The following is a 24,116-nucleotide window of genomic DNA, read 5'->3' as shown; positions in this document are numbered from 1 at the left end:
TATTTTTAGTAGAGAATTACGATTTATTATGGACAAAAGTCTTTACGTGACGAGCATAACAAAACCACAATTTGATAATTTTATTGATATGTGCAGGTGAAGTGTTCGGTCCAGAATGGCTCTGCTCTGATAGACCTGACTCCTCTGATCCATGTCAGTGGTTATTACACAGCAACAGGTACATTCAGCACTTGCCTTTCAGTATGGATCAACTCACTTTCTGCTCGATTCTGCATCCTGACCCTGACATCACTGATCACAATGTTTCTGCTTCTATAATGTCCTCCCAGATGATGAGGTAGGCCAAAGTGATGAATCACCAGACTTCTACATCAATGTCTGCCAGTCCCTGAACCCCATCCCTGGGATCAGCTGCCCCGCTGGTGCAGCCGTCTGCATGGACCCTGATAACGGACCTCCTGTGGTGAGCAACCCAGACGAAGGATATAATGGTCTTATAAAATAGACAATTTTTATATTCTCTGCAATAACAAGCACCTTTATTTTTTAAAATAAATGTTGAACATCTTATGGGGTGAATGAGTGGATGTTTTTTATTCAATCAGCAGCGAGTAGCCCACTTGTAGGTGCTATTTTATAAGAAATGAAGGGAACAATGACAGATTAGAATAGATCAGATAGAATACAATGACAATCCTTCAGTTCCAGCGCTCAATATTGGATGTTTTCTCATCCTATCACTGAGAGTTTTTTTTCTTTCCCTTTGATTCTCTTGAAGGACATTGGTCGGACTACCAGCGGTCCTGAGATCAATACCTTCACGGGGGAAGTGTCCATCACCTACCACAGCTCCACCAAGTGCACTGTTGAGCAAAACTACACCTCAACCATCGTCTTCACCTGTCAGAGAGGCCTGGAGCTGGTCAGTACGACTTTATTATAAAATACCTAGACCTGTGCTGTTACCGCTCTCTGGGGATTTAATCTTCAATTCTGATTCTCTTTAGAACTCGAGTGACCTTTATATATCTTCATTCAGGGCTCTCCACAAATGCTGAGGCTGCAAGGATGTGTCTACGTATTTGAGTGGGCAACTCCTTTAGTGTGTTCAGACGCGACACACATCAGTGGTTGCAAACTGACTGATTCCCAGCTGCAGTTCACCTTTGACCTGTCGACCCTCTCTGGTGAAGTCAAGGTACACTCCATTAGCTTTGTCTGCCCGTAAACTTCATGTCTCAGTGACTTTGAACTTGCCAAATCATTTTTCCTTGTGTCTCTTTCATATTTCTCTTTAGCTGTTATAAATGTAGATATTTGTCCATCCAGGTTTTTTTGTTGCCTTGTGCTAACTGCAGGTCAGTCCAATCTGGGCCGTCTTATAAAATCATTGTAAAGTTGTGTGTCTTGATGTCAGGTTCCCGTGGACTCCAGCTTTTACTACATCAATATCTGTGGCTCAGTGGCAGAGCCGGCCTGTAAGAACAGCACAGTGTGCCGGGTGTCTGGTGATTCTGGTTCCGACAAGGTTGCCTCATCTTTTGGAATCAGCAAGGCAATGACGATGGACTTCAAACACGATGAGCAGGCTGTGCTGATGCAGTATGGAGGAGGAGATCCCTGCCCTCCAGGTGTGTGTGTTGAGTCTTAATACTTTTTATTATGTCAAGTCTTTGACATAAACCTTCACAAATGGGTTCTGAAATCATCTCATAGCCAAAGTATCTTCATGATGATTAACAGGGTAGTTTTAGCCTGACATTGGAGCTGACATCTGGCCAGGCACTAAATTTGTATGCATTTATTTTATTTATTTAAGTTTTGCTAATATTTCACTTGATATGTAGCTGTTTATGTAGCTGTTCTAAAAATTCTTTTAAGCTTTTCCTACTAGGGGTCGCCAAAACGTGTGTATGTACTTAATTTTATTTGTGTGTTATTTGTTTTAGTGACAAGTGAAGGTGAGGTGTGTGTGTTCCCCTTCACCGCTGCAAAGAAGACTCATACAGAGTGCACCACAGATTTGGCAATGGGAGGACGGAAGTGGTGTGCCACCACTGCCGACTATGATACGGACAGGAAGTGGGGATTCTGCAGCGACGGTGAGTACTTCTCGAGCAACGCAGCACATAAAAGGATGTGATGCACAGTCACAGAGATAATACCTACCCCAGACTGAACCTGTAGAATGGAGAGCAGGCAAAAAAAAAAATCACTTTCACATCCCTTTGTTGACAGTCTACAAAGTCACACTTCTATTTCTTATGACTTATCTTCAGCTGTGTCTTCCAAATCAGGCAAAAATGCACCAAAAGCAATATTTTAAAAAACCTGTTGGTCATCTGGGACCTTGGGATGTTTTAGCCTACATTGCTCTGGATTTAATGCAGCGCTGTAGTAGAAGTACAATTAGATTACAACTGCAAATGTACTGCAAATTTTTCTGCTATGTCATTAAATAGATCAGCTCAAAAACAACTGTGAAATTCAACTAAACAGTTCCAGACTGATACACAAATACAGTGGCAGGCTAAATTATTGGATGTTTCACAATATGTCTGAAATGTGTGTGCCAGCTGTGTCACCAGTTCACATAAAGAACATAAGAGAATACTTGGAAGGTGATTTATTACTTCCGTAGCAGATACTTTATTCTATCTAGATGTCCAAAATGCTTGTGTTTATTACCTCAACCACAACCTCCCTCTTTCCCTAATACTAACCTTATTGTTTTTCCCCTCAGTGTCTGGTAAACGTCAGTCGTCTATACTGTTCACCTGCGACCAGTCTGCAGGCCTTGGCTCTCCACAGCTGCTCTCTGTGACGGAAGATTGTTCAGCCACCTTCCAGTGGCGGACCAATGCCGTTTGTCCCCCGAGAAAGATGGAGTGCAAGTTGGTCAGCCAGCATCAGACCTTTGACCTCCGATCCCTGTCATCCCTCACTGAGCCATGGAAGTTTATCAACGGAGGAGATTCGTAAGTGTTTCCTGGAAGGTGGGGGACTGTTAATGCACAGATTAATTTGCATATTTACCGTTGGACAGTAAAAGCTGTCACTGCAACCTTGTAACCATATGAGTCTGAAAGCTCATGTTTCACATACATTTAGTGAGCCCTCCTGCTCAGATACAGCTAAATCATGCTCTGAGTTTATTCAATGAAATTATGTTTTATGTTGTTAGGTATTACATCAACCTCTGTCAGAGTATCCATGGTGGGTCGCTTGGTTGTCCAGAAGGAGCAACTGTGTGTCGACACACATCAGCGGGAAAGACCGAAGTCCTGGGCCGAGTTTATACACAGAAAATGAGCTACACAGGTAGGTAGTCAAGTTACACACATTTCACTGGGGTCACTGATGGGTCAAAATAAAAGTTTGTACAATTTGTCGAAAATTCCTCACACGCTTTTTTGCGAGTCAATATATCGTGTGGTCTTTTGTTTGTTTTTGAGCTGTGCATAATGGCATAACGCTTTCTATCTCCAATTTCTTCAGATGGAAATATATCTGTCGGTTACTCAGCTGGAGATGCTGCCTGTGGTAATGGTGTGAAGGCGAAAACTGTGATCCAGTTAAGCTGTGGCTTGACCGTTGGACACCCAACACTAAAGAGGTAGCTCTCAGTCTACAAGGCTCATGGCTCTATTTTTTCTTCTTCTTTTCTTTTCTCTACTTTCCTTTTTTATCGTTCCATCTAACCCCTAACAAAAATGCTAGAGGTTAGGATAAAGCTAAACTGAAAAGTGAACTAATCACCAATTCACTTAAAAAAAAGAAGACAAATGGAAGAAGCTTAAAATGAGCTGCAGAGATGATAGAGCAAAGGTTTTTCCGATGCACGCTGATCAACATACCAATCAGTCACTTGGGCACTTGTAAAAATTGCAATGTGAAGCCAAAACAAACCAGATTACATAACCAGAGCAGAGATTAACAAAGAAGCAGAATTAAATGGATTATTTTACTTGTTAGAGATGTGCATCATTTGAACCTATGGATATAATCTCTTAACCACTCAATGCGATGCTGCAACTCTTGTCCAACACTCATTTACGGCTGGATGTCTTCACTGCTGGTTAATAACAGACTGAATGTTCGTCTTTAAAGTTAAACTGTCTCTGAGCATCATTGGAACTTTACTTTGTAAAATATTTCTCCTGTCTTGGCAGACATGATGTTACTGTCAGTCACTTATTTGAGTGTTTGTATTCAGTAAACATCACAAACAGTTAAATTGAACGTTTTTGTTTTGTTTTTGTTTTTCACAGCAGCAGTTATTAATTATGAATTTCAGCGGAAATCCACCTAACTCCTAAAATTCATACATGGAGATTTATGAGCTGTTCAAAGACTTTCCCATGTCTAAATTTTTTTTTTTTTTTTTTTAACTCCTAAAATTCATACATGGAGATTTATGAGCTGTTCAAAGACTTTCCCATGTCTATGTGTGTTTTGTGTGAGCAGTGTTAACAAGACATCGTGCGAGTTTGTGATTGGCTGGGAGACTCGATCGGCTTGTGCTGTGACCCAGCAAGAGGTTGAGATGGTGAACGGGACAATCCAGGTTCCTGACACCGGAGCCAGCCTCAGCTTGGGGCCGCTCTACTTCAGGTAACACAAACACACAGGTGTCATCCTGCTCTGATATACTGTGCGCGTCGCTACAAATGTTTTACCAAGTTGCGTCAATAAGAACGTTCACTTACCGCTTGCGTGGGCTTACTTCACCATGTTTTTTTTACACCTCCCTCCCCTCCAGCCACCATGAGGCATCAGGAGACATCCGCCTCAACGGTGACCGCTACATCTACCACATCCAGTTGTCTGGCATCACCGACAGTTCTTTGATTAGCTGTGTTGGCGCTAACATCTGCCAGGTTAAACTTAATGGGCCCTACAGACGCAAGATTGGCTCCTCCAGCAAGGTCAAGTACTACATTAAAGGTAATTGGTGTGAGCAGTATCCCATCTCACCTATCCTAGTTGTAAATAAAGTGATTGAATCACTGTCGGAAATGTTAATCATGGCTAGAGGCACAACTTCACAACAAACACACTTAAAGTTTCCTGATGATAAATAGTTTTTATGTAGATCTCAAGTTCATAACTAATCAAGATTATCTACCCCCCCCACACACACACACACTGCTTGAACCTGTTGAGAGTCAATACAAATGGGTATTTTGTACAGATCCTGATTTATTCATGTCAAAATATCAACACCTTGCCATTTAAATTTGAAATGTTAAAAATTACATGAGACAACTTTAAAGCCCAGTGACTCACAAAGCAGGTGACGCACAAATAAACCAAGCACCATCTTCATGTCATCATGAGAGGAAGTCAATTCTAAATGCTCAAAATCATGAATAATTTGTTAGTTTAACTTGGAAGTCTTTGTACATATCAAAGACTGCTTTTAAATGCCAACAGCTTAGTTCAGCTGGAAAAACAACTGATTAAAGTTAGATGTTTTTCTAGATTAACATCTATTTTCTGAGAATTGGTACAATTTTTTTTTTTTTTAGAAAACCTCTGGAAATCATGAGAAAAATTAAGTTTTTCTATGCCAGTAGGCTCCAGTTAGTATAAAATATATACTACATGTGCAATGCTAATGTTAAACATGAAACATAGCAGTGAAGCTATCATTACACACACCATTTGTACATGGGTTCTGTATATTTACATTAACATAATTTGTAACATAGTTTCGGCAAACAAATTTGTGTGTCTGCTGTTACACCAGGAGGAAACCTGGATGTGATGATTTCCTCCGAGTCGCCTTGTGGGAGAGAAAAGACTAAAATGGTGTCATCCACCATCATGTTCCGCTGTAACCCCACGGCAGGAGTTGGCATCCCAGAGTTTATGCTTGAAACGGATGAATGCCAGTATCTGTTCCTGTGGCACACTGACGCTGTGTGTGGACTCACGTAAGGAAACACTTTTTATTATTATGGCCACAAACCATCTGGAACCTTTTCTCTGCACTACAAAGGGAGAGTTTCTCCATACGTAAATTAAACTTACTTCCTTTTTTTCCCTTCCAGAACTGTTGAAAAGTCAAGCGATGACGACGATGATGGCAGCAACACTTCGCCTCTGTACACTCGGAGCATGGCTGTGGGTCTAATGCTGACAGTCCTCATGGTGGGTCTGACTGTCTGTCTGTTGGGGCTGTTGCTCCACAAGAGAGAGAGAAGGTGAGCACATCGAGAAAGCAGAACATTTATCACGATTGAAGAAGCTTTCTGAATGTTTACGATTGCCTGAACGTCTTGTTGCACCTCCATTGCCTCCTAACAGGGAGCTGGTGATCCAGAAGGTTGCCGGCTGCTGCAGGAGAGGAAATCAAGTGTCCTATAAATATTCTAAAGTATGTCGATATAATGAAATCACTCATTCTGAATTTGTTGAAACAAATGTGCTGTGAGGGAATTAGTACTTGTACTCAAGCAAAGGATCTGGATTTTGTAGGTCAACATGGATGAAGAAGGGGGCGAAGACGAGATGGAGTGGTTAATGGAGGAGTTAGATGCCCCTCCCACATCCTCTTCCTCATCCTCTCACCGGAGCAGGAGTAACCTTAGTAACGGTCACATCACGACAAAGCCGGTGAACACGGACGGCCTGCGGCCTTTCTCATTGGACGACCAGGAAGACGACAGCGAGGACGAGGTCCTGAGCGTCCCAGGGGTGCGAGTGGTGAAATCGTCCCGGGTTACCAAGAACCTCACGACCCATCGCAGTCCCTTCCTTCAGGTGAGTATTGTCTGCGTGATTTCAGGAGTTATGGCGGCCAAGTTTTGGTGCGTAAAACCTGACAGATGTTCTCTGTTTCAGGAGGAGAGTGATGAGGACCTGGTCGGTCTCCTGGAAGAGTCAGACAGGAGGACGAAGAGCAGCAAACGTCGCTCCTCTGGCCTTAACCACGGTAACAGCACGATAACCAATGGGAAGCAGGATGAGGATGATAGTGATGAGGACCTCCTCAGGGTGTGATGTCACTTCCTCCCTGTGGTTCCCACACCCTTCAGTCCGAACCCTTCTCTCAGTGAATGTCTCCATAATAGCAACAACGGTGAAATAACGACATATCGAAAGCAGAATCAGTTCCTCTCTTTTTGGGATCTTTTTTGTTGGACTGCACCTTTACTTTGCCTGATCAGACTCTATCCAGTCCTGTGTCAACAGACTTTTGATGTTAGCACATCAAAATAAATGGTTTCATATTTATTGATTACTATTTAAAATATTTGCAGGTCTCTTGTTTGTTTTGATTTTTTTTACCTGCACTCTGTTTTCGCCAGTGTTTTTCTCATGAATTGTGAAGTGAAAAAATTTATTTCGATAAAAAGTTCTTCAGTTTTGCCTTATTAGTGCGACATAGACCAACTTTCTCAATGGATTCTGCAGTGAAGCATGTCAGTCAAAAGATGTTGAATCTGTTAAAATCTTTTAAAACTCTCTTCTGGAGTTTGGAAATGAAGCTGTGCCATTTCTTTAGCACTTTATCGTAGCACTGATTAAGTGAAAATAATATGCCTACATGTCTCACTGCAGAACAGGCCAACATGAAATGGACAACTTTTGACTTTCTTTCTTCTTTCTTTTTTTTTTAAATGTCCCTTTGGATTATTTGAAAGCTGTGGTGAGATGTACAAAGAAGCATCTCAGTAGGTTTCGGAGAAAACCTATTGCTATCAGAGATGATTGTGGGTAAACTGGTTCCCCTGAAGTAACCAGTTAAGGTGTCTGCTTGTTTTAAAGGGAATAAAGACACTGATTACTTTCTTGCTGTTTACAGTTACTATAAGAGCAGATATTCTCTCTTTCACTCCCCTGGGATAGAAAGCATGATGCCTTCCTGACGATGAATTTACTTTGCATTTTCATCAATGAATTTTGTCCATCGACATATTGATTTTTGTCTTGTTTTGATCAGAGACATTGTACATAGATGATAATGTTCTATAATATGGACGTTTTTGTTTGTTTGTTCGATGTCTTTTTCGGTGAATTTCGCACTCTTTTTTTTTTTTTAATGATAATTTAATGGGTTGTCTGAGCTGATGATTTGTGTGAATCTGTCCTGTGTGAAAATAGAGGTGGCCTTATGTGTGACTGCAAGGTACAAGGATGAAGTCTCAAAGTTCAATGTTTATGTAGGTGTAGCTGGTTTTGAAGTCCCCCCTTCCCCCCAACAAAAGCCATATTTCTACAGTCACCTCTGACATTAGTATAAGGGAAGCTGGACACTCATAGATTAAAAACTCAGTATTGGAACCGAGGATTTTTCACTCTGTAAAGTCGTGTTGTCATAGTGCCGAAACGAGCTCCATTTAGCCAAATGCATGTTAGACAAAAAGAAGTAAAGCGCAAATGTATCAAGAATGCAGGCGGTTTTGCATTTAGCATATCTTCTGCTTGACAATAACAACAGCTGTGTTGTCACAAAGGATTGCGTAACAAAGTTAACTGCTGGGAGGAGGGGAAAGGCCACATAGTGTAAACAGTATAAAATATTTGTAATGTGTCATTCTCCTAGTTCAGAGGTGAAGAGGCAAAACAAATGCACTTCCTTTATGTGAAGTTTCTTTTGCTTACAGATTAAAATTTTTGCCAACTATATCAATTTGGTACATATGCATTTGCATCAGTGTTGAATATCTGACATGTGGCGACTCAGTGGGTTCTCTGGATGAAGGCTGGAGATGAGGGGTCAAAAGCTCAGGAAATTTGTTCTAAGGTAATTTTGAAGTGAGAATTTTCTTTTTGCTTTGTCAACTTTTGAGGAAGTTCAGCAGAGACGATGGGAAGCGGCCTTTGACTATTGTTAGTGTTTGGTAAAACTGAGCATCAGAAGATGACACCCGATATTCAGTGGCTGTTCATATCGGGCTTCAAATAGTTTGAAAAAGCGGTGTTCACCATCTGTACGTTCCTTGACTCATTTAATTGAAGCACTACATTGGAAGAGCATTTCCTTTTCTGATTAATGCATTTTGTATTGATTTGCAATCATTTATACGATGCGTATACATGGAGGAGTGTTGTGTATATTGATTACATCATCTGCCGTGGAAACCCGCTGACTTTAAAGGTATTATGGAAGCATACACTGTCACTGATAAAGTTTCCCAACAGTCAATGAAGATTTCAGGGTGTTTCTAAATATTTGTACACATGGATTCTGTTTTTTTATTATTATTATTACTGTCTACACTGTCAAAAACTGAAATGTGACTCTTCTAAACCATTTTTGACAGTTAAAGTGAAATGGTCACACTCCAGATAGAAAGAATCAGTCTTCTCACATCTCGTATTCTGCTTTTGAATAAACTGTAGTTGTGGAATAAACTTAAATTACAGTATTTTACTCAAAGCTGAATCTACTTGTAGAGCATGCATAATTGTGTTATAGAGTAAAAAGGAATCAAGTTTGTGGGATTGAAAAAAGAAATGTACCAAATGGAATCTGCTGTCAGTAGTCTCACAAGACTTTGTGATATAATTTGATTCCAAACCTTCTCTTTCATTCTTCTGTTAGTCCGGAGGCTTCATACTTCAAATCACTGACCCCATTAGAAGGAGATTTTGAACTCCTGTGTAATCGACTCTGTCCAGAGTTGCAGCAGCCCTCTTCATTTTGCACACGACCCCATTTAGTATGTGAGGTCCTTTTTTCTGCATTGCATAAAATCTGTTCCTGATGTATTTGGCACCAAAGTTAGTGTGGCTCATGTGCATGGTAATGCACTACACCTGCTCTTTCCACTGGAAATATGAAAGGACATTTTTGTGCTTCTTTGGGGTCCACACTCCGTGATGAGTCTATCACCTTAAAAGAGCACAAGAAGTCTTTGATGACGCGGTACTGTGGGGGATCATGAGTATTATTTTTATGTTGGTGTAACTTAAGTTGTCTGACATGTTTTTCAGCTCTTTGCCCGTTTTCCTATTTAAAAACATTGATGTAAAAAAAAAACTGCATTATTTGAATAAAAATGATCAGCTGTTTATCAGCGTTTTGTGGTTCATCATTTTGTTTGCACATATTTTTTTTATGAAGTTGTTTAGACTTGAGTTGGAGTTTCCTAAAATGACATGCAACTCAAATGAATTTCAATTTCAGTTTGACCTGTTTTATCAAAAAAACAAACTTTTAAAAAAAAATTTATCAGTGCCCCATCATTAACCATTACCAGGCGGTTTGGATCATACCTGAGCCGTGGAGGCTGAATTCGTCTTGATGTGCCTCTGAGGCATCTTAAATAGCACAAACATTGAGGAAATCAGTAATGGTGGCTCCATCTTTCTGAGGAGTTTCAACATGACTAAGTTACAGAAATGCAAACTGGACCATGAAACACAACCTGACACAGGAAACAATGAATTTAAATTGTTTGAATTGAAGTTTACACGTTATTATTTCTGTCAATTAGGAAACAAGAAAATCTCAGAAGCTAAATCTACATGTGAACTGATTGACAGCGTCACTGACCTGTGTGCACATGTGCGTGTACATCATGACGTGCACACAGGTTGCACAAGTGGGCCTGTGGGCATATTGACGCCTTTCCTACTGTATGTATCAATAAACCCCTGCGTAGGTCATGAAGGCATTTTGTTCTGACGCTTGAATAAGTGATTGAGACGTGTTTTACCGCTCCACTGCACTGCCTGCAAAGCGACGTCTTCCTGTGAACCTTTGGTCCTGCTTGTCCAGATAAAAACTCAAAGCACTGAGATAGCAGTTGTCACTCTGCAGAGAGGGGCTCTGCATCCAGTCTGAACAACCTGCAGACACTTCAGACACATCATTGAAATTATTTGCTTTTAGTTGTTCAGTTTTGTAGTAAGACAAAACACTTCTGTAACCATGACCAACTTTGATGATATCTTGGAGGAAACCGGAAAGTTTGGCCGCTTTCAGAAGCGGATGTTCGCCTTGCTGTGCCTGGTATCCATGCCCTGGGCAGGTGTGTACGTCGGTATTGTCTTTCAGGGTTACACCCCAAATCACTGGTGTCGAGACTCTGCGGTGGTGGAGATGAGGGAGGAGTGTGGCTGGACCCTGGAACACAGTCGCAGGCTGACGGTACCGCTGGTCAACAGCTCTGGAGTGCTGCAGCAGAGCAGCTGCAAGCAGTACGAGGTGGACTGGAACACCACAAGCCTCACCTGTGACTCAAAGGAACTCAACCTCAGCAGGATTCCAACAACAGACTGCAAAGAGGGCTGGGAGTATGACTATGTGGGAAGACGGTCTTTTGTCACTGAGGTAAGTAACAAGGAGAAAAGATCAAATAGATGCACCAATAAAAGTAAGCAAAGAAAGATCATCTTAAAAAAGTGAGGCTGCTGAAAGCTTATAAAGTCACCAGTGCAATGCAAAAAGTATGTAGCTTAGTGAAGAACAAGCATTTAATAATGTTGACTGCAATCTAGTCTAGTTTCCAGGTGAGACCTACTTCCACAAAGCCACATACAGTATGTATAAGCAGAGGTAATATCAAAACCGATCTCTGGATGGACAGCATGCAAATTACGTTTGGTCCTGCTCCAGTTCAGTGGAAGACAAGACAAGTGATGTGTCTGAAGCTTTGTGGCATCAAAATGCCAGCAAAACACACAATGTCATTTTAAATGTCTGAAATGTTGGACAGAAACTCAGGTTCTTGCCAAGAGTTAGCTACTGTTCACTCATGTGTGGTTAATCGTGCGTTCAGATTTTAAAAAGAATAATCATTCACTAAAGATTAATCCATGTAGTGCCTCTTTGAAGGTTGCCACAAGGGCTTCATAAAAGAACAATTAATCTTCACCTTTTCACCTTCACCGAGCAGAAAAGACTTCAATGATTTATTTACTTTTTTTTTTTTTTTTTTATATTCAAGGAAGGTACACTACCATTCAAAAGTTTATGGTCACTTAGAATTTTTTTTTTTCAAAGAAAAGCACTTTTTTTTTTCAATATAACTTTAAACTAATCATAAATACACTCTATTTACTGCTAATGTGGTAAATGAATATTCTAGCCGTAAATATCTGGTTTTTGGTATAATATCTGCATAGGTGTATAGTGGCCCAGTTCCAGCAACTGCCACTCTAGTGTTCTAATGGGAAGATGTGTTTGCTCATTGCGTCAAAAGGCTAGTGGATGATTGGATAATCCTTGTGCTATCCTGTTAGCACAGCTGAAAACAGTTGAACTGGTTAGAGAAGCTATAAACATGACATTCCTTTGAGCAGACTGAGTATCTGGACCATCATAATTGTGGGGTTGATTCAATGCTCAAAATGGCCCAAAAAAGACAACTTTCATGGGAAAGTCTATTCTCGTCCTTAGAAATGAAGGTTATTCCATACGAGAAATTACCAAGAAACTGAAGATTTCCTACAAATAAAAAAGCCAATAAAAAAAACAAAAATTAATATAAGAGCAGAGATTGAATATAGGAAGATTAGAATAAAATGTTATTGATGGACAAATCAAAGTTTGAGGTTTGAAGTTCAAAGTTCGAGAACATTTGTAAGAGATGCAGAACAACTGAAAGGGTGCTGGAAGAGTGCCTGGTGCCATCTGTCCAGCAGGGTGGAGGTAACGTTAACGTGTGGGGTTGATTTGGTGCTGTAAGGTGGGAGATTTGTTCAGGGTAAAGGGGATTTTGAATATAGAGGCTATCACTTATTTTGCCACACTATGCCATACCCTGTGGACAGTGCTTGATTGAAGCCAATTTCATTTTACAACAGGACAGTGACCCAAAGAACACCTCCAAAGTGTGAAAGAACTATTTAGAGAAGAAGCAGGCAGCTGGTGTTCTATCTGTAATGGAGTGGCCAGCGCAGTCACCAGATCTGACCTCATTGAGCTGTTGTGAGAGCAGCTTGACCGTATTGTACTCAAGAAGTGCCCATCCAGCCAATCCAACGTATGGAAGGGGCTTTCTAGAAGCATCCAGATTGAAGTTATTTACAAAACTATTTCAAATATAAATCATTATTTCTAACCTTGTCAATGTCTTGACTATATTTTCTATTCATTTTACAACTCATGGTGGTAAATACAAGGGTGACTTTTCATGGAAAACATAATATTGTGTGGGTGACCCCAAACTTTTGAATGTGGATAGAAACAAATTAAAGTTCTGAGGGATATTTTTTTGGCTGTTGTTCCAGTTTGACCTGGTGTGTTCAGATGCATGGTTGGTGGACATGTACCAGGCCACTCTCAATGTGGGATTCCTGGTTGGGAGTATCGCCATTGGCTACCTGGCGGACAGGTACGTGAGTGGTTGATTGGCTAGAGTACAGAGTAACTCACTTCACTTGAACTGTACTACACTACGCACTGCTTCTACTAGTCTTTTCTCTTCACTGACAGACATCGTTTTTCTTTTGTTTTTTTGCTTTCTTCAGGTTCGGTAGGAAAATGAGCTTCCTGATGGCCAGCCTCATGAATGGGATAGCAGGAATAGTGGTGGCTGTGGCTCCAAACTACGTGGCTCTACTGATTTTCAGAATGCTCTACGGCTTTGGAGTGAAAGGAGGATGGGTGGCTGGATACGTGCTGAGTAATAAGAACATTTAACTTCTAGATTTAGAGCAGCAATTCCAACAAAGTCAAAATTAGGGCTCTTATTTTTTGCTCCAGCATTATTTCATCCATTAAACTTCGATCTCTCTCAGTCACAGAGGTGGTCGGGGTGGAGTACAGACGCACAGTCGGCGTCATTTATCAGATGTTCTTCAGTGTCGGCCTCCTCTTCCTGCCCCTGTTTGCCTATTTTATCACTGACTGGAGATGGCTGCAGGTCGTCATCACTGCCCCCTACATTTTCTTCCTGGTCTACTACTGGTGAGAAAACCTCTTTTACGCTTTTAAAGATGTGAAAGTGCTTCTTCTATCCACGTCTGTGATTGTGAAATATTTTGCATTTGCAGGCTTGTCCCTGAATCTCCCAGATGGCTTCTCTCTCAGAATAAAAAGGCCAAAGCCGTGGTCATCATTGAGGCGATGGCCAAAGAAAACAGGGTTCCCCTCCCCAAGAACATTGAGGTAAAAAGACAAATTTGAAGATATTGCATCAGACACTATCCATGAACAGAGTCCAATCTCTTACCAAACTTCATCGCCGCAACATTGTTTTACAATAAAATCTTCTCTCTTTCTGTGAATGCAAGATAACTGCAACATCTGAAGTTAAAAGTTGTGGATTGTGAAATAAGGACAGGCTAGAAGATTAACAGTTGGTCCTCTACTAAAAGCATTGGGTGCGTTTGATCCCACAGTCTCTTGCAGATGATGAAGCAGACTCCTGCACAGCCTCCTTTATGGACCTGGTCAGAACTCCAAACATGAGAAAGCAAACTTTCATTCTCAGCTTTAACTGGCAAGTCTATTTTTTCGTCTTTATCATATGCTTCATGTTTACAGTAATGGACATTAAATGACCTGTGTAACCGTGTGTCTTCCAGGTTCACCAGTGCCGTAGTCTACCAGGGTTTGATCATGCGGGTTGGAATCCTGGGAGGGAATGTCTACGTCGACTTCCTCATTTCTACCCTGGTGGAGTTCCCCGCTGCGTTTCTCATCCTCTTCACCATTGAACGTATCGGCCGACGCCTTCCCTTCGCCACATCCAACATCGTAGCTGGAGTCTCTTGCTTTATCACTGCATGCATTCCTGAGCGTAAGTCAAGTTGGACCGTTCATACATCACCAGATTATGTTTTTCTTGTTCTCCAAATTTGTTTCATTTGAAAATTACATCTGCCCTTGCAGATATGTTCTGGTTTAAGACGGTAGTGGCCTGCATCGGTAGACTGGGCATCACTATGGCCTTTGAGATGGTGGTGTTTGTTAACACTGAGCTGTACCCAACATTTGTCAGGTACAAAAAATGTTCTGCCCTCTTGTTTTTGTTTTGTTTTTTGTTTGTGTAATACATGTGTAATTAGCAATGTTGGATCTCATTGTTTTTTCTACTCATGAACAGACATTTTGTAAATATCTGTAAACTAAAGTAGCAAACAAAAATTAAAGAGGTCTAATTTTGTCAAGTGAAGCCTCCCCCAACGGCGACTCCTTTATTTCTCTTTTTTATTATATTTTCTTTGCAGGAACCTGGGAGTGTCAGTCTGTTCCACTCTGTGTGACATTGGAGGCATAGTGGCTCCTTTCCTGCTCTACAGACTGGCTGTCATCTGGCTGGAGCTGCCGCTCATTATCTTTGGTAGCTTTTTATGTAATTATTAAGTGATGGCTGTTGTCCATTTTTCGTATTGGACTACTGTAATCACAGATGTATTTGTTTGAATGTGTTGTATAGGGGCACTGGCATTCATGGCTGGTGGATTAGTACTGCTGCTTCCTGAAACCAGGGGTGTCCCACTGCCTGAAACCATCGATGACATCGAATTCCCTGAAAAGTACAAATCTCACTTAGTTTTCTCCCATGTTTTGCAAAAAATCAGCAAATCTTCACAATTTAGAAACAGAAAAAAAATTCCCTTTTTTTCTCTTAAAGTCACTAAATTGATAATTTATCTAACATTTTTGTGTGTTTTCAGAGTAAAGGAGAGAATGGCACTGAAAAATCAACAGCTGGCCAACCTGCTGCCCGACAATGACGTGTCAACCAACAAAGACCCAGCAGTGGTTTAATTGTCTTCTGTGTCCAAAGTATTTATTAGTTGTTGAACAGTGTTGCTCGTGGATTTGTTTTGATTGTGTTGGTCTTTGACTGTTATCACCAACAAGAATTGTGTTAAATTCCTGTGATGTTTCATTGTCGGAAATTAAAAATGTGTCCCGTCAGTAGAAAGAGAAAGGTGTACGAAATGTTTTTCTTTCAATTTTGCCAAATGTAACGGCAGTGCCCCCTTGGGCACGTAGCCCCCACCTTTCAGAGATGGAGTAGTGGTGGTGCAAAGGGTGAATTGAATCAATGAAACTAGTGTTAGCAAGGATGTAAGAATGCAGTATGGCTAACAGTGTACAGCCTGCTGTTGTGTGAACTGTGAATATTCAGCTATGGGTGTGTTTGAGGTCATTAACCTCAAACACACACTCTTACATGTCTTTATAATCATCACTGTTACCTTTTATGCAGTTGTGTAAATTCTTTACAACTACTTTTTTGGAAAGATTCTGTGATGATTACATTCACCTAATGAAGCAAGTGAATATGAATATGTTTTATAATAAAATTACATTTTACTCATGCTTTTATAAAATCAAACATAAGTACTGCATTCATAATAACCAAATAATTTATTCACTGACTCTTGGGCAATGAGTTTGCATCGGTTTTTAAGGTAATTCAACTCATTATAATGTTCACTATGTAATGTAACATTGAATTTGTTGAGATACCTGTATACTGTTCTGACTTACTCGTCCGGAGCTAACTCAGTTAACTTCAGTTTGATTCCTGTTAACAGCCCAAGCATGAGAACACTGAATATTTATGAAGTATGAACGTTGTCAGATGATGAAGTTGAATGATTTGTTGTCTTCTTGATTGTTTCTCACAAATTGTGTATATATAAAATACATTTTTGTCACAAACACCTTTTTGCATTCCTGGTGTTTATATATTGTGGTAGAGCTAATTGCAGACATGGATATGAAACATGTATATGGGTGAAGACGCTTCTTAAAAAAGAAAAACATCACCGATCTCCATTCTCTACAACTTCAATTAATATTGTTTTCAAGTGTAATAAATATATTAGTGCTGTTCCAAAATAGCCAGTCGAGCAGAGGAAACAAGCTTCTATTTACCTAAACTAATATAATCTTCACTCACAGACAACAACTGAAGGTCAGTGACACAGCAACAGCAACTAAAGACAAGTTTGCTTTGGCTTAAGCCAGGTGCCTTCTGGTCTCAAGGATTTTGATAAGTGAGAGCTGTGCCCTAACCTCGAAAACAGTTACTCACGTCACACCTTCAGTGGCACAACACAACAGACTGACTCATCTTGAAACCTCAATCACCAAGAACTTGGATTTGATGACCTTTGATGACTCGACTCTGCCACCATTCTACCCACTAAATACACATTTATTCCAAATTTATGAATTACTGTAGGTTTGTAGATGCGTGTAGATATTTGAGAGATTTGATTTACTTCCCATCAATTCTTCACTGTTTTTTGCATCAGCAGAGACCCCTCTTTATCGTTAGTATGATGTTTTCTGTCTGTTGTAGGTTTGTTTATTGTGAACATGCTTTTGTAAATAATAATAATCTTGTGCAATAAATTTTTATATCTAAAAGACAAGGGAAGAAGACATATATTGTACTGTATTCTTGTGACCCAAAATGTTTATAGAGTTAATTTCAATGTAAAAAAAATGTGCTGTTAATACCTAACTGGTGACTGAGGTATAAACAAAGTCCTGTTTACCAAAGCAATTTTAATTTAAAATGTTCATTATTCATAGACATGCAATGGCAAGAGAGACACCCGATGGCTTGTGACACATCAGCTGGACAGGCTTTTTTGTTACGTGACTGGACACACACTTGTATCACACAGACAAATTTACTTTTGTGTGTTCTTTATACCTCTGGTCCGCAAGACTTCAGCCCCAGATAGTCCCAGTTTTTGAGTTGCAGTCTTTAAAGTGAACTGCTGCATGTCACAGAACAGAACTGAACAGAACTGAATCTGGTTTTCATATCTCAATCCACAAGAACTTTGATCAGAAGATGACGACTTTTGAAGACCTCCTCAATGAAGTTGGAACTTTTGGCCGTTGCCAGAAGCGTTTGTTTATTATGTGCTCTATGATTTCAGTACCTTTTGCTTGGTTGTATGTTGGCATAGTTTTCCAGGGTTTCACCCCAGATCACTGGTGTCGGGACCCTGTGGTGGTGGAGATGAGGCAGTCTTGTGGATGGAGTCCGGCGGATGGTCGTAGGTTGACGGCACCACTGGTCAACAGCTCTGGAGAAGTTCTGCACAGCAGTTGTGAACAGTACCAGGTGGACTGGAACACCACAAAGCTCACGTGTGACACACGGGAACTGAACCTGACTGATGTTCCTGTCACCACATGTAAGGTGAGATCTCAGAGTCATTATTCAACATCCAAAACAGTGAATGCTCTTATCCAAGAAAGGCTACATTCATCTCAAAGCTCTACATAAAAATTAATTTAAAAATAATCTGAATGTGATGGTAGTGTTGGGAAGACTACTTGGAAGTACAGAGATCCCATTTTACAAGCAACGCTTTGCTATACTGAAAATAATGCAACAAGAGGCCAGACTAATGCTTTCAAATGATGGGGTTTTAAATTTTTTTTAACAAACAATACATTTCGTGCATTACACTTCCTGTGGTTTTTATGTTTATTTTTTCTTTTTTTGCATTCTCTCATGGGTGCCTGAGTATTCTCAGTCAACCGACATCAATATTTTTGTGGTGTCTTGTGGCTGGCAGCCTTTACTTCGACTCATGACTTTCGATTAGTGGAATTTTGAGCCCATTTAGGATCTATCTATATTTAATGCAATGTTTTATTTTTGTTTTTAAGGATGGCTGGGAATATCAGTATGAAGGCAGGAGCTCCATTGCCACAGAGGTGAGAAATCATCTTGATGAATTAGGGATTAATTGATAGTGATATCAATTGATAAATCATGGAGCATTTTTCCATGTTCTGTTCTTCATTTAGTCCAATTCAGTCTACATGATAGATAGATAGATAGATAGATAGATAGATAGATAGATAGATGGATGGATGGATGGATGGATGGATGGATGGATGGATGGATGGATGGATGGATGGATGGATGGATGGATGGATGGATGGATGGATGGATGGATGGATGGATGGATGGATGGATGGATGGATGGATGGATGGATGGATGGATAGATGCTGCAATAATCCCAAGGGAAATTCAGGGTGACATCTGTTCACAAAAGATACAAATAAATACACATAACAGTGACTGGCACAAACAAAAGACGTTGCATAAATTATATAATTAACATGATGACATAATTATAACAACAGAAAAACAGAAGAACCTAACATAAAAAGGAAGCATAGGAACATGAAAGAAGCATTAGATGTGAGGTCTTAAGAAACCTAACTCTTAATAAGAAAAAATAATCATAAGTATACAGTATAACAATGTCTATTGAAGATATCCTATATGGAGAATGTTTTACTTCTTGTTGTTTCAGTTTAACCTGGTGTGTTCAGATGCATGGTTAGTGGACATGCACCAGTCGGTTCTCAATATGGGCATCCTCATCGGTACCTTTCTCTTTGGTTACATTTCAGACAGGTGAGAACTGGAATAAGTTTGGAACTACTGAGTCTGTCACAACAGATCACAGTTCATCTTAAATCATCATGAAATTGAACTATTCTGTCTGTAAGAATAATACCAAAGTGATTTCATTTTACCCCTCCACCACATACATTTCATGACATATGCTGTTTCGTTATATTCACCCATCATAGTTTCATATAAATAATTTAAATACGGAGGAATGTGGTAACTTATTCTGTTGTGATTATTGTATTGATGACTGATGAATGAATTGATGAATTCATTTTTTTTCTTTCTTGCAGGTTTGGCAGAAGTGTCTGCCTCCTATTAGCCAACATACTCACTGTGACTTCTGGGTTGGCACTGGCTTTGACTCCAACCTACATCACTAGTCTGGTGGTCAAGTTCATCTTTGGTCTTGGAACCAAAGGAGGATGGCTGACAGGATTTGTATTTAGTAAAGATGACTGCCTTTACATAACAAGATTGATCTGTTTCTGAGCCTCAGTCATTTTCATTGTTCGTACAGTACATACAATACATTCTTTCCCCTGTACTTTTGTTAGTTACAGAGGTGGTTGGTATGGAGCACAGACGTACAGTAGGAGTATTGTACCAGATGTTCTTCAGTGTTGGTATTATAACACTACCCCTACTTGCATACCTCATAAATGACTGGCGCTGGGTGCAGGCCGCCACTGCTGCACCCTACCTCATCTTCATGTCCTACTACTGGTAATACACATTACATTCTTGTTTTCTCCCTTACATCTGTACTACACTAAGTTCCCATTTTCCTTTCATGCCCACACTGGAGTACTTTTCGAGACATAAGTAAAGATGGAAGGCCCAGATTAATAATAATAATTAAAGAGTTGGATGGGTGAAGTTGATGTATTTTCTGTGATTACGTAAGAGATTTGAAGCTGTAATGAGCTGGTGTCTCATCTGGGGTACACCCCGCCTCGCGCCTGTAGCCAGCTGGGATAAGCTTCAGCAACACCTGCAACCCATACTTTGGAGAAGCGGCTAAAGATGAGACTATTAAGCAGTTGTCTTAGTGAGTTTTGTGTCTGGAAACTCGTGTGTGACAGTTTTGTACCGGAGTCTCCAAGGTGGCTGATTTCTCAGAAAAAATTCTCAAAAGCTCTGGAGATCACCGATGCAGTGGCAAAGGAGAACAGGAAGGAATTTTTGGTGAACACAGAGGTAAATATGTTTGATAGTTTACATGACCTATGCTTTCAAATTATTACTATTAATATCCTAACAAATGCTTCATAATTGTTTCAGACACTGACAAGTGATGTGGGTGACTCCATCTCTGTTTCTGTGTTGGACTTGATTAGAACTCCAAATATGAGAAAACACACTTTAATCCTCATGTTTAACTGGTGAGACTCACCTACAAACCAAGCATTTGTGATTGAACAAAGTACTACATATATGGGACAATAAAATTACTTGTTTTTGTCTTGGTAGGTTCACCAGTTCTGTCGTCTATCAGGGTTTGATATTAAGGCTTGGTATTATAGAAAGTGACGTCTACATTGAATTTGTCATCTCTACCCTGGTGGAATTCCCCGCTGCCTTCCTCATCCTCTTCACAATTGAACGTATTGGCAGACGTCTTCCCTTTGGCTCTGCAAGCATCATAGCTGGAATCTCCTGCTTAACCCTTATTGTTATCCCCGAAAGTGAGAAGGGATTGTTATTGTTAACACCTGTTAGTTGTTTATTCAATATTCATTTTTGGGAAGAATTAAGTGGGAAATTCTTTTTTTTTTTTTTTAATTGAATTCTGTAAGCAGATATTTGAATTTAAAAAAAGTTGGAAATTCTTTGACTAATCAGATAGAAATTTAGGTACTAATTTCAGGATGACACCCCAATCTCAATGATGCAAGAATTTATAATAAGAGAGACACGGGACATCATTCAAATCTCTGTCTTCTCCCATACCTACAGAACAATATTGTAAGAACACTTCTGTCTCTGTGTCTCAGAAATCTTTTGGCTCAAGACTCTGGTGGGCTGCATTGGTCGATTGGGAATTACCATTACGTTTGAGATGGTACTGTTTGTTAACGCTGAGCTCTACCCAACATTTGTCAGGTGAGATCAAACTAATCCTCTTCTTTCACATTCATCATGCAGCAGCACCAAAATACAAAGTGTAATCGCAAAATCAAATCTTTAATTGGATACAGGAACCTGGGTGTTTCTGTTTGTTCAACTATGTGTGACATCGGAGGGATTGTAGCTCCATTCTTGCTGTACAGACTGGCTGTCATTTGGATCGATCTGCCACTTGTCATCTTTGGTAAGAGACTATTGTGTTATCAATGATAGTTGTAATTATTAAAACACATTTGAGCTGTCAACTAAAAAAAATATGTTACTGATGTTGTATGGTTAGTGTTAAATTAGTGCTAAGTGCTGTTCTGTCCCTTGACGACAATAATGTTTGAAAAAGGAATAAAAAATCACACTTAACACTCTGTTCATGCCAGACATCGGTCAAATTTTGTGTGCTGAAAGTGTACACAACTGCATCCTGTATTGTTGTACTATACAGCATACTGCTATATATCATTACACTTCTACTTTGATTGCATTATATCCCATGATATGTCATCATTTAACCTACTATACTGTACCCTCCATGTTCCACTGACTTAATCGGCACTACTCTTTATATACAGTATATATTACAAGATGAAACAATATTAAAGTAAAAGCTACCAAGTTATGATGACCAAGAAATGCGTGTGTGTCATGGTCATCATCATCATCATCATCATCATCATCATCATCATCATCATCATCATCGTCATCATCATCTCCTAGATTACTATTGCCAAGTTTAGAGCTCCAGTGAATGGCTTTACTGATTTGTCATTGAGTCAGGGATGTTCAAATACGGGATCAGCATAGCTGACAAATTTTGGGCAGGGAAGTACCCCCAATAAGAGGGGATGGGATACTTACCTGATGCAATGGGACATGCTGAGCAAAGATTTTGAATGGCACTAAATCTAGCTAATGTTTCACTGTCTATATTTCATTCAGGAGTGATCTCGCTCATAGCTGGAAGCTTGGTGTTTCTGTTACCTGAAACTAAAGGAGTTCCTCTCCCCGAGACCATCGATGATGTTGAGTTTCCTAAAAGGTGAGAGGCAATATAATCAGGGCCATGAGAAAAAGGGGTGCTACCGGTGCAGTATCAGCCAGCTGGTCAAGGGTTTAGATGTTGACGGTTAAACATATTGTAGGATTTTTTTTTTTTCTTTTTGAATTATTTGTTTTCACCTTTAGGTATATCTGTAACAGAACCCTCGAACCTTTCTCATGGCTCAGTTACCATTAAGTGTGGAAATGGTGACATTATGTTGAAAAACTAATGAAAATTCACTTTTTAAATTTAAATGCTTCTGTTTGAATCAATGAAGGATGTGTTCTGTAATTAATATTATCATTTTTTATTTCAGACAAAAAAAGCACGCAGAGGAAAACCAAGAAATGATGGACCTTGTAAAACCAGACGAGATGTACAAGGACACAATAGTGTGACTTTCTCTGTTTCTGCGTGAATACATACATGTTTGATTTTTGTTGTTGTTGTTTGATTGCTATTCTCATTAGTATCACCAATGTCCATGCTCTGTGTCTTCAATTACTGATTTACTCCAAAGATCTAGATCCAAATATATATTTTTAAAAAGCTGGTGTTCATAATTAATAAGACATTACTTTAATTCTCGTATTTGGTATTATTTGGCTCTTATTGGTCTCTTGTGTTGGAAAAACAATTCTTGAATGAAGTTCATTTTAATTCATCTAGTGAGTTTTAACTTCTTTCCATTTCATTCTTCATCTTTATTAGATGTCAGACCTTGGGTGTTATGCTGCATCAGTTGACATGTGATTTGCTGCAGGTGAGCTGGTACCACTGCTGCAGGTTGCCAGACGAAGTTATGAACCAAAAGGATATGCACGGTGTACATCCTCATACTTTTAGCATTTTGTTGCTAGAAGAAGCAGTAAAGGTCAAAAGACTGTGTCCGGAGAGGGCCTTTTAATTTTTAAATTGGTGTCTGTAGTGGAAGGTTGCAGTAAGTTATTTCACCACTAGATGTAACTAAACACCATTCACCAGACTTTTAGAATTTTGTTTGTTACTTGGCTCTGTCTATTAAAATACAGAAGGTGATAAAACAGCCAACATGTGTATATGCAGTATATGCTTTGACAATGAATGAATGTTGTCCAAATAAACAAGTTTGTATGTTTCTGAAATTATGAAGAGACAAATGTGTGTAGTCTCTATACTGTGTATAATATTAAGATGCAGTTTAGGGCAAATAGGTGATTGTCTTCTGAAATTAAAGTATATATATCTATATATATTCTGGGTTCGAGTCCCGCTCTGTGCAGAGTTTCCATGTTCTCCCTGTATCTGCAGAGGTTCTCTCTGGGTTCTCCAGCTTCCTCCCACCTCCAATAAACATGCGCTTCAGGTTAATGGACCATTCCCAAATTGCCCGTAGGTGTGAGTGTGTGCATACATGTTTGCCTGTGTGTAAATATTTGGCTCTGTGGTGCACTGGCGTTGCGCCCAGAGTCGTCCCTTGCCTCACACCTCCGGTCAGCTGGGATAGGCTCCAACACCACGTGACGGCGGATAAAGCGGTTTGAAGATGACTGAATGACTGACTGACTGACTGACTGACTGACTGACTGACTGACTGACTGAATGAATGAATGAATGAATGACTGACTGACTGACTGACTGACTGACTGAATGAATGAATGAATGAATGAATGAATGAATGAATGAA

The 24,116-nt window shown here is 39.8% G+C and overlaps 3 protein-coding genes across 3 annotated transcripts in view; all 3 read left to right on the top strand.

Annotated features, from left to right (window-relative positions):
* Positions 1 to 9,987, top strand: part of igf2r (insulin-like growth factor 2 receptor) — a 28,351-nt gene extending 18,364 nt beyond the window's left edge. Inside the window, exons 36-51 of the mRNA XM_068342579.1 lie at positions 97 to 178; positions 291 to 424; positions 740 to 883; positions 1,001 to 1,159; positions 1,379 to 1,592; positions 1,911 to 2,063; positions 2,705 to 2,939; positions 3,146 to 3,282; positions 3,460 to 3,577; positions 4,429 to 4,575; positions 4,724 to 4,908; positions 5,714 to 5,900; positions 6,018 to 6,170; positions 6,274 to 6,343; positions 6,445 to 6,729; positions 6,811 to 9,987. Coding sequence (XP_068198680.1) covers positions 97 to 178; positions 291 to 424; positions 740 to 883; positions 1,001 to 1,159; positions 1,379 to 1,592; positions 1,911 to 2,063; positions 2,705 to 2,939; positions 3,146 to 3,282; positions 3,460 to 3,577; positions 4,429 to 4,575; positions 4,724 to 4,908; positions 5,714 to 5,900; positions 6,018 to 6,170; positions 6,274 to 6,343; positions 6,445 to 6,729; positions 6,811 to 6,969 — 2,562 coding nt within the window. The 3' untranslated portion in view covers positions 6,970 to 9,987. The remainder of the gene's footprint in view (positions 1 to 96; positions 179 to 290; positions 425 to 739; positions 884 to 1,000; positions 1,160 to 1,378; positions 1,593 to 1,910; positions 2,064 to 2,704; positions 2,940 to 3,145; positions 3,283 to 3,459; positions 3,578 to 4,428; positions 4,576 to 4,723; positions 4,909 to 5,713; positions 5,901 to 6,017; positions 6,171 to 6,273; positions 6,344 to 6,444; positions 6,730 to 6,810) is intronic.
* Positions 9,988 to 10,715: 728 nt separating this feature from the next.
* LOC137613923 (solute carrier family 22 member 2-like) lies at positions 10,716 to 16,540 on the top strand. The gene is made up of 11 exons (XM_068343406.1): positions 10,716 to 11,251; positions 13,153 to 13,256; positions 13,393 to 13,547; positions 13,663 to 13,831; positions 13,918 to 14,032; positions 14,266 to 14,366; positions 14,452 to 14,666; positions 14,759 to 14,867; positions 15,097 to 15,209; positions 15,306 to 15,405; positions 15,547 to 16,540. Exons 1-11 carry the CDS (start codon positions 10,850 to 10,852, stop codon positions 15,638 to 15,640), a joined length of 1,677 nt encoding a protein of 558 aa, XP_068199507.1. The 5' UTR covers positions 10,716 to 10,849; the 3' UTR covers positions 15,641 to 16,540.
* A 1,156-nt stretch (positions 16,541 to 17,696) lies between these two features.
* LOC137613546 (solute carrier family 22 member 2-like) lies at positions 17,697 to 22,451 on the top strand. Its single transcript, XM_068342859.1, has 11 exons — positions 17,697 to 18,050; positions 18,527 to 18,574; positions 19,184 to 19,287; positions 19,578 to 19,732; positions 19,842 to 20,010; positions 20,370 to 20,484; positions 20,569 to 20,669; positions 20,758 to 20,972; positions 21,282 to 21,390; positions 21,486 to 21,598; positions 22,348 to 22,451. The coding sequence occupies exons 1-11, from the start codon at positions 17,697 to 17,699 to the stop codon at positions 22,449 to 22,451; spliced, it is 1,587 nt and encodes a 528-aa protein (XP_068198960.1).
* Positions 22,452 to 24,116: the final 1,665 nt, after the last annotated feature.

Source organism: Antennarius striatus, chromosome 19 (genome assembly GCF_040054535.1).
Source record: "Antennarius striatus isolate MH-2024 chromosome 19, ASM4005453v1, whole genome shotgun sequence".
NCBI lineage: Eukaryota > Metazoa > Chordata > Actinopteri > Lophiiformes > Antennariidae > Antennarius > Antennarius striatus.
This window is presented reverse-complemented; position numbering and strand designations above follow the sequence as displayed.

Coding starts and splice junctions, on each gene's coding strand:
- LOC137613546 (XM_068342859.1), top strand. CDS start 17,697: ATGACGACTTTTGAAGACCTCCTCAATGAAGTTGGAACTTTTGGCCGT. Junction 18,575..19,183: donor GGAGCTCCATTGCCACAGAG/GTGAGAAATCAT, acceptor TTGTTGTTTCAG/TTTAACCTGGTGTGTTCAGA. Junction 21,391..21,485: donor CTCTACCCAACATTTGTCAG/GTGAGATCAAAC, acceptor AATTGGATACAG/GAACCTGGGTGTTTCTGTTT.
- LOC137613923 (XM_068343406.1), top strand. CDS start 10,850: ATGACCAACTTTGATGATATCTTGGAGGAAACCGGAAAGTTTGGCCGC. Junction 14,033..14,265: donor CCCTCCCCAAGAACATTGAG/GTAAAAAGACAA, acceptor TTGATCCCACAG/TCTCTTGCAGATGATGAAGC. Junction 14,367..14,451: donor TTCATTCTCAGCTTTAACTG/GCAAGTCTATTT, acceptor TGTGTCTTCCAG/GTTCACCAGTGCCGTAGTCT.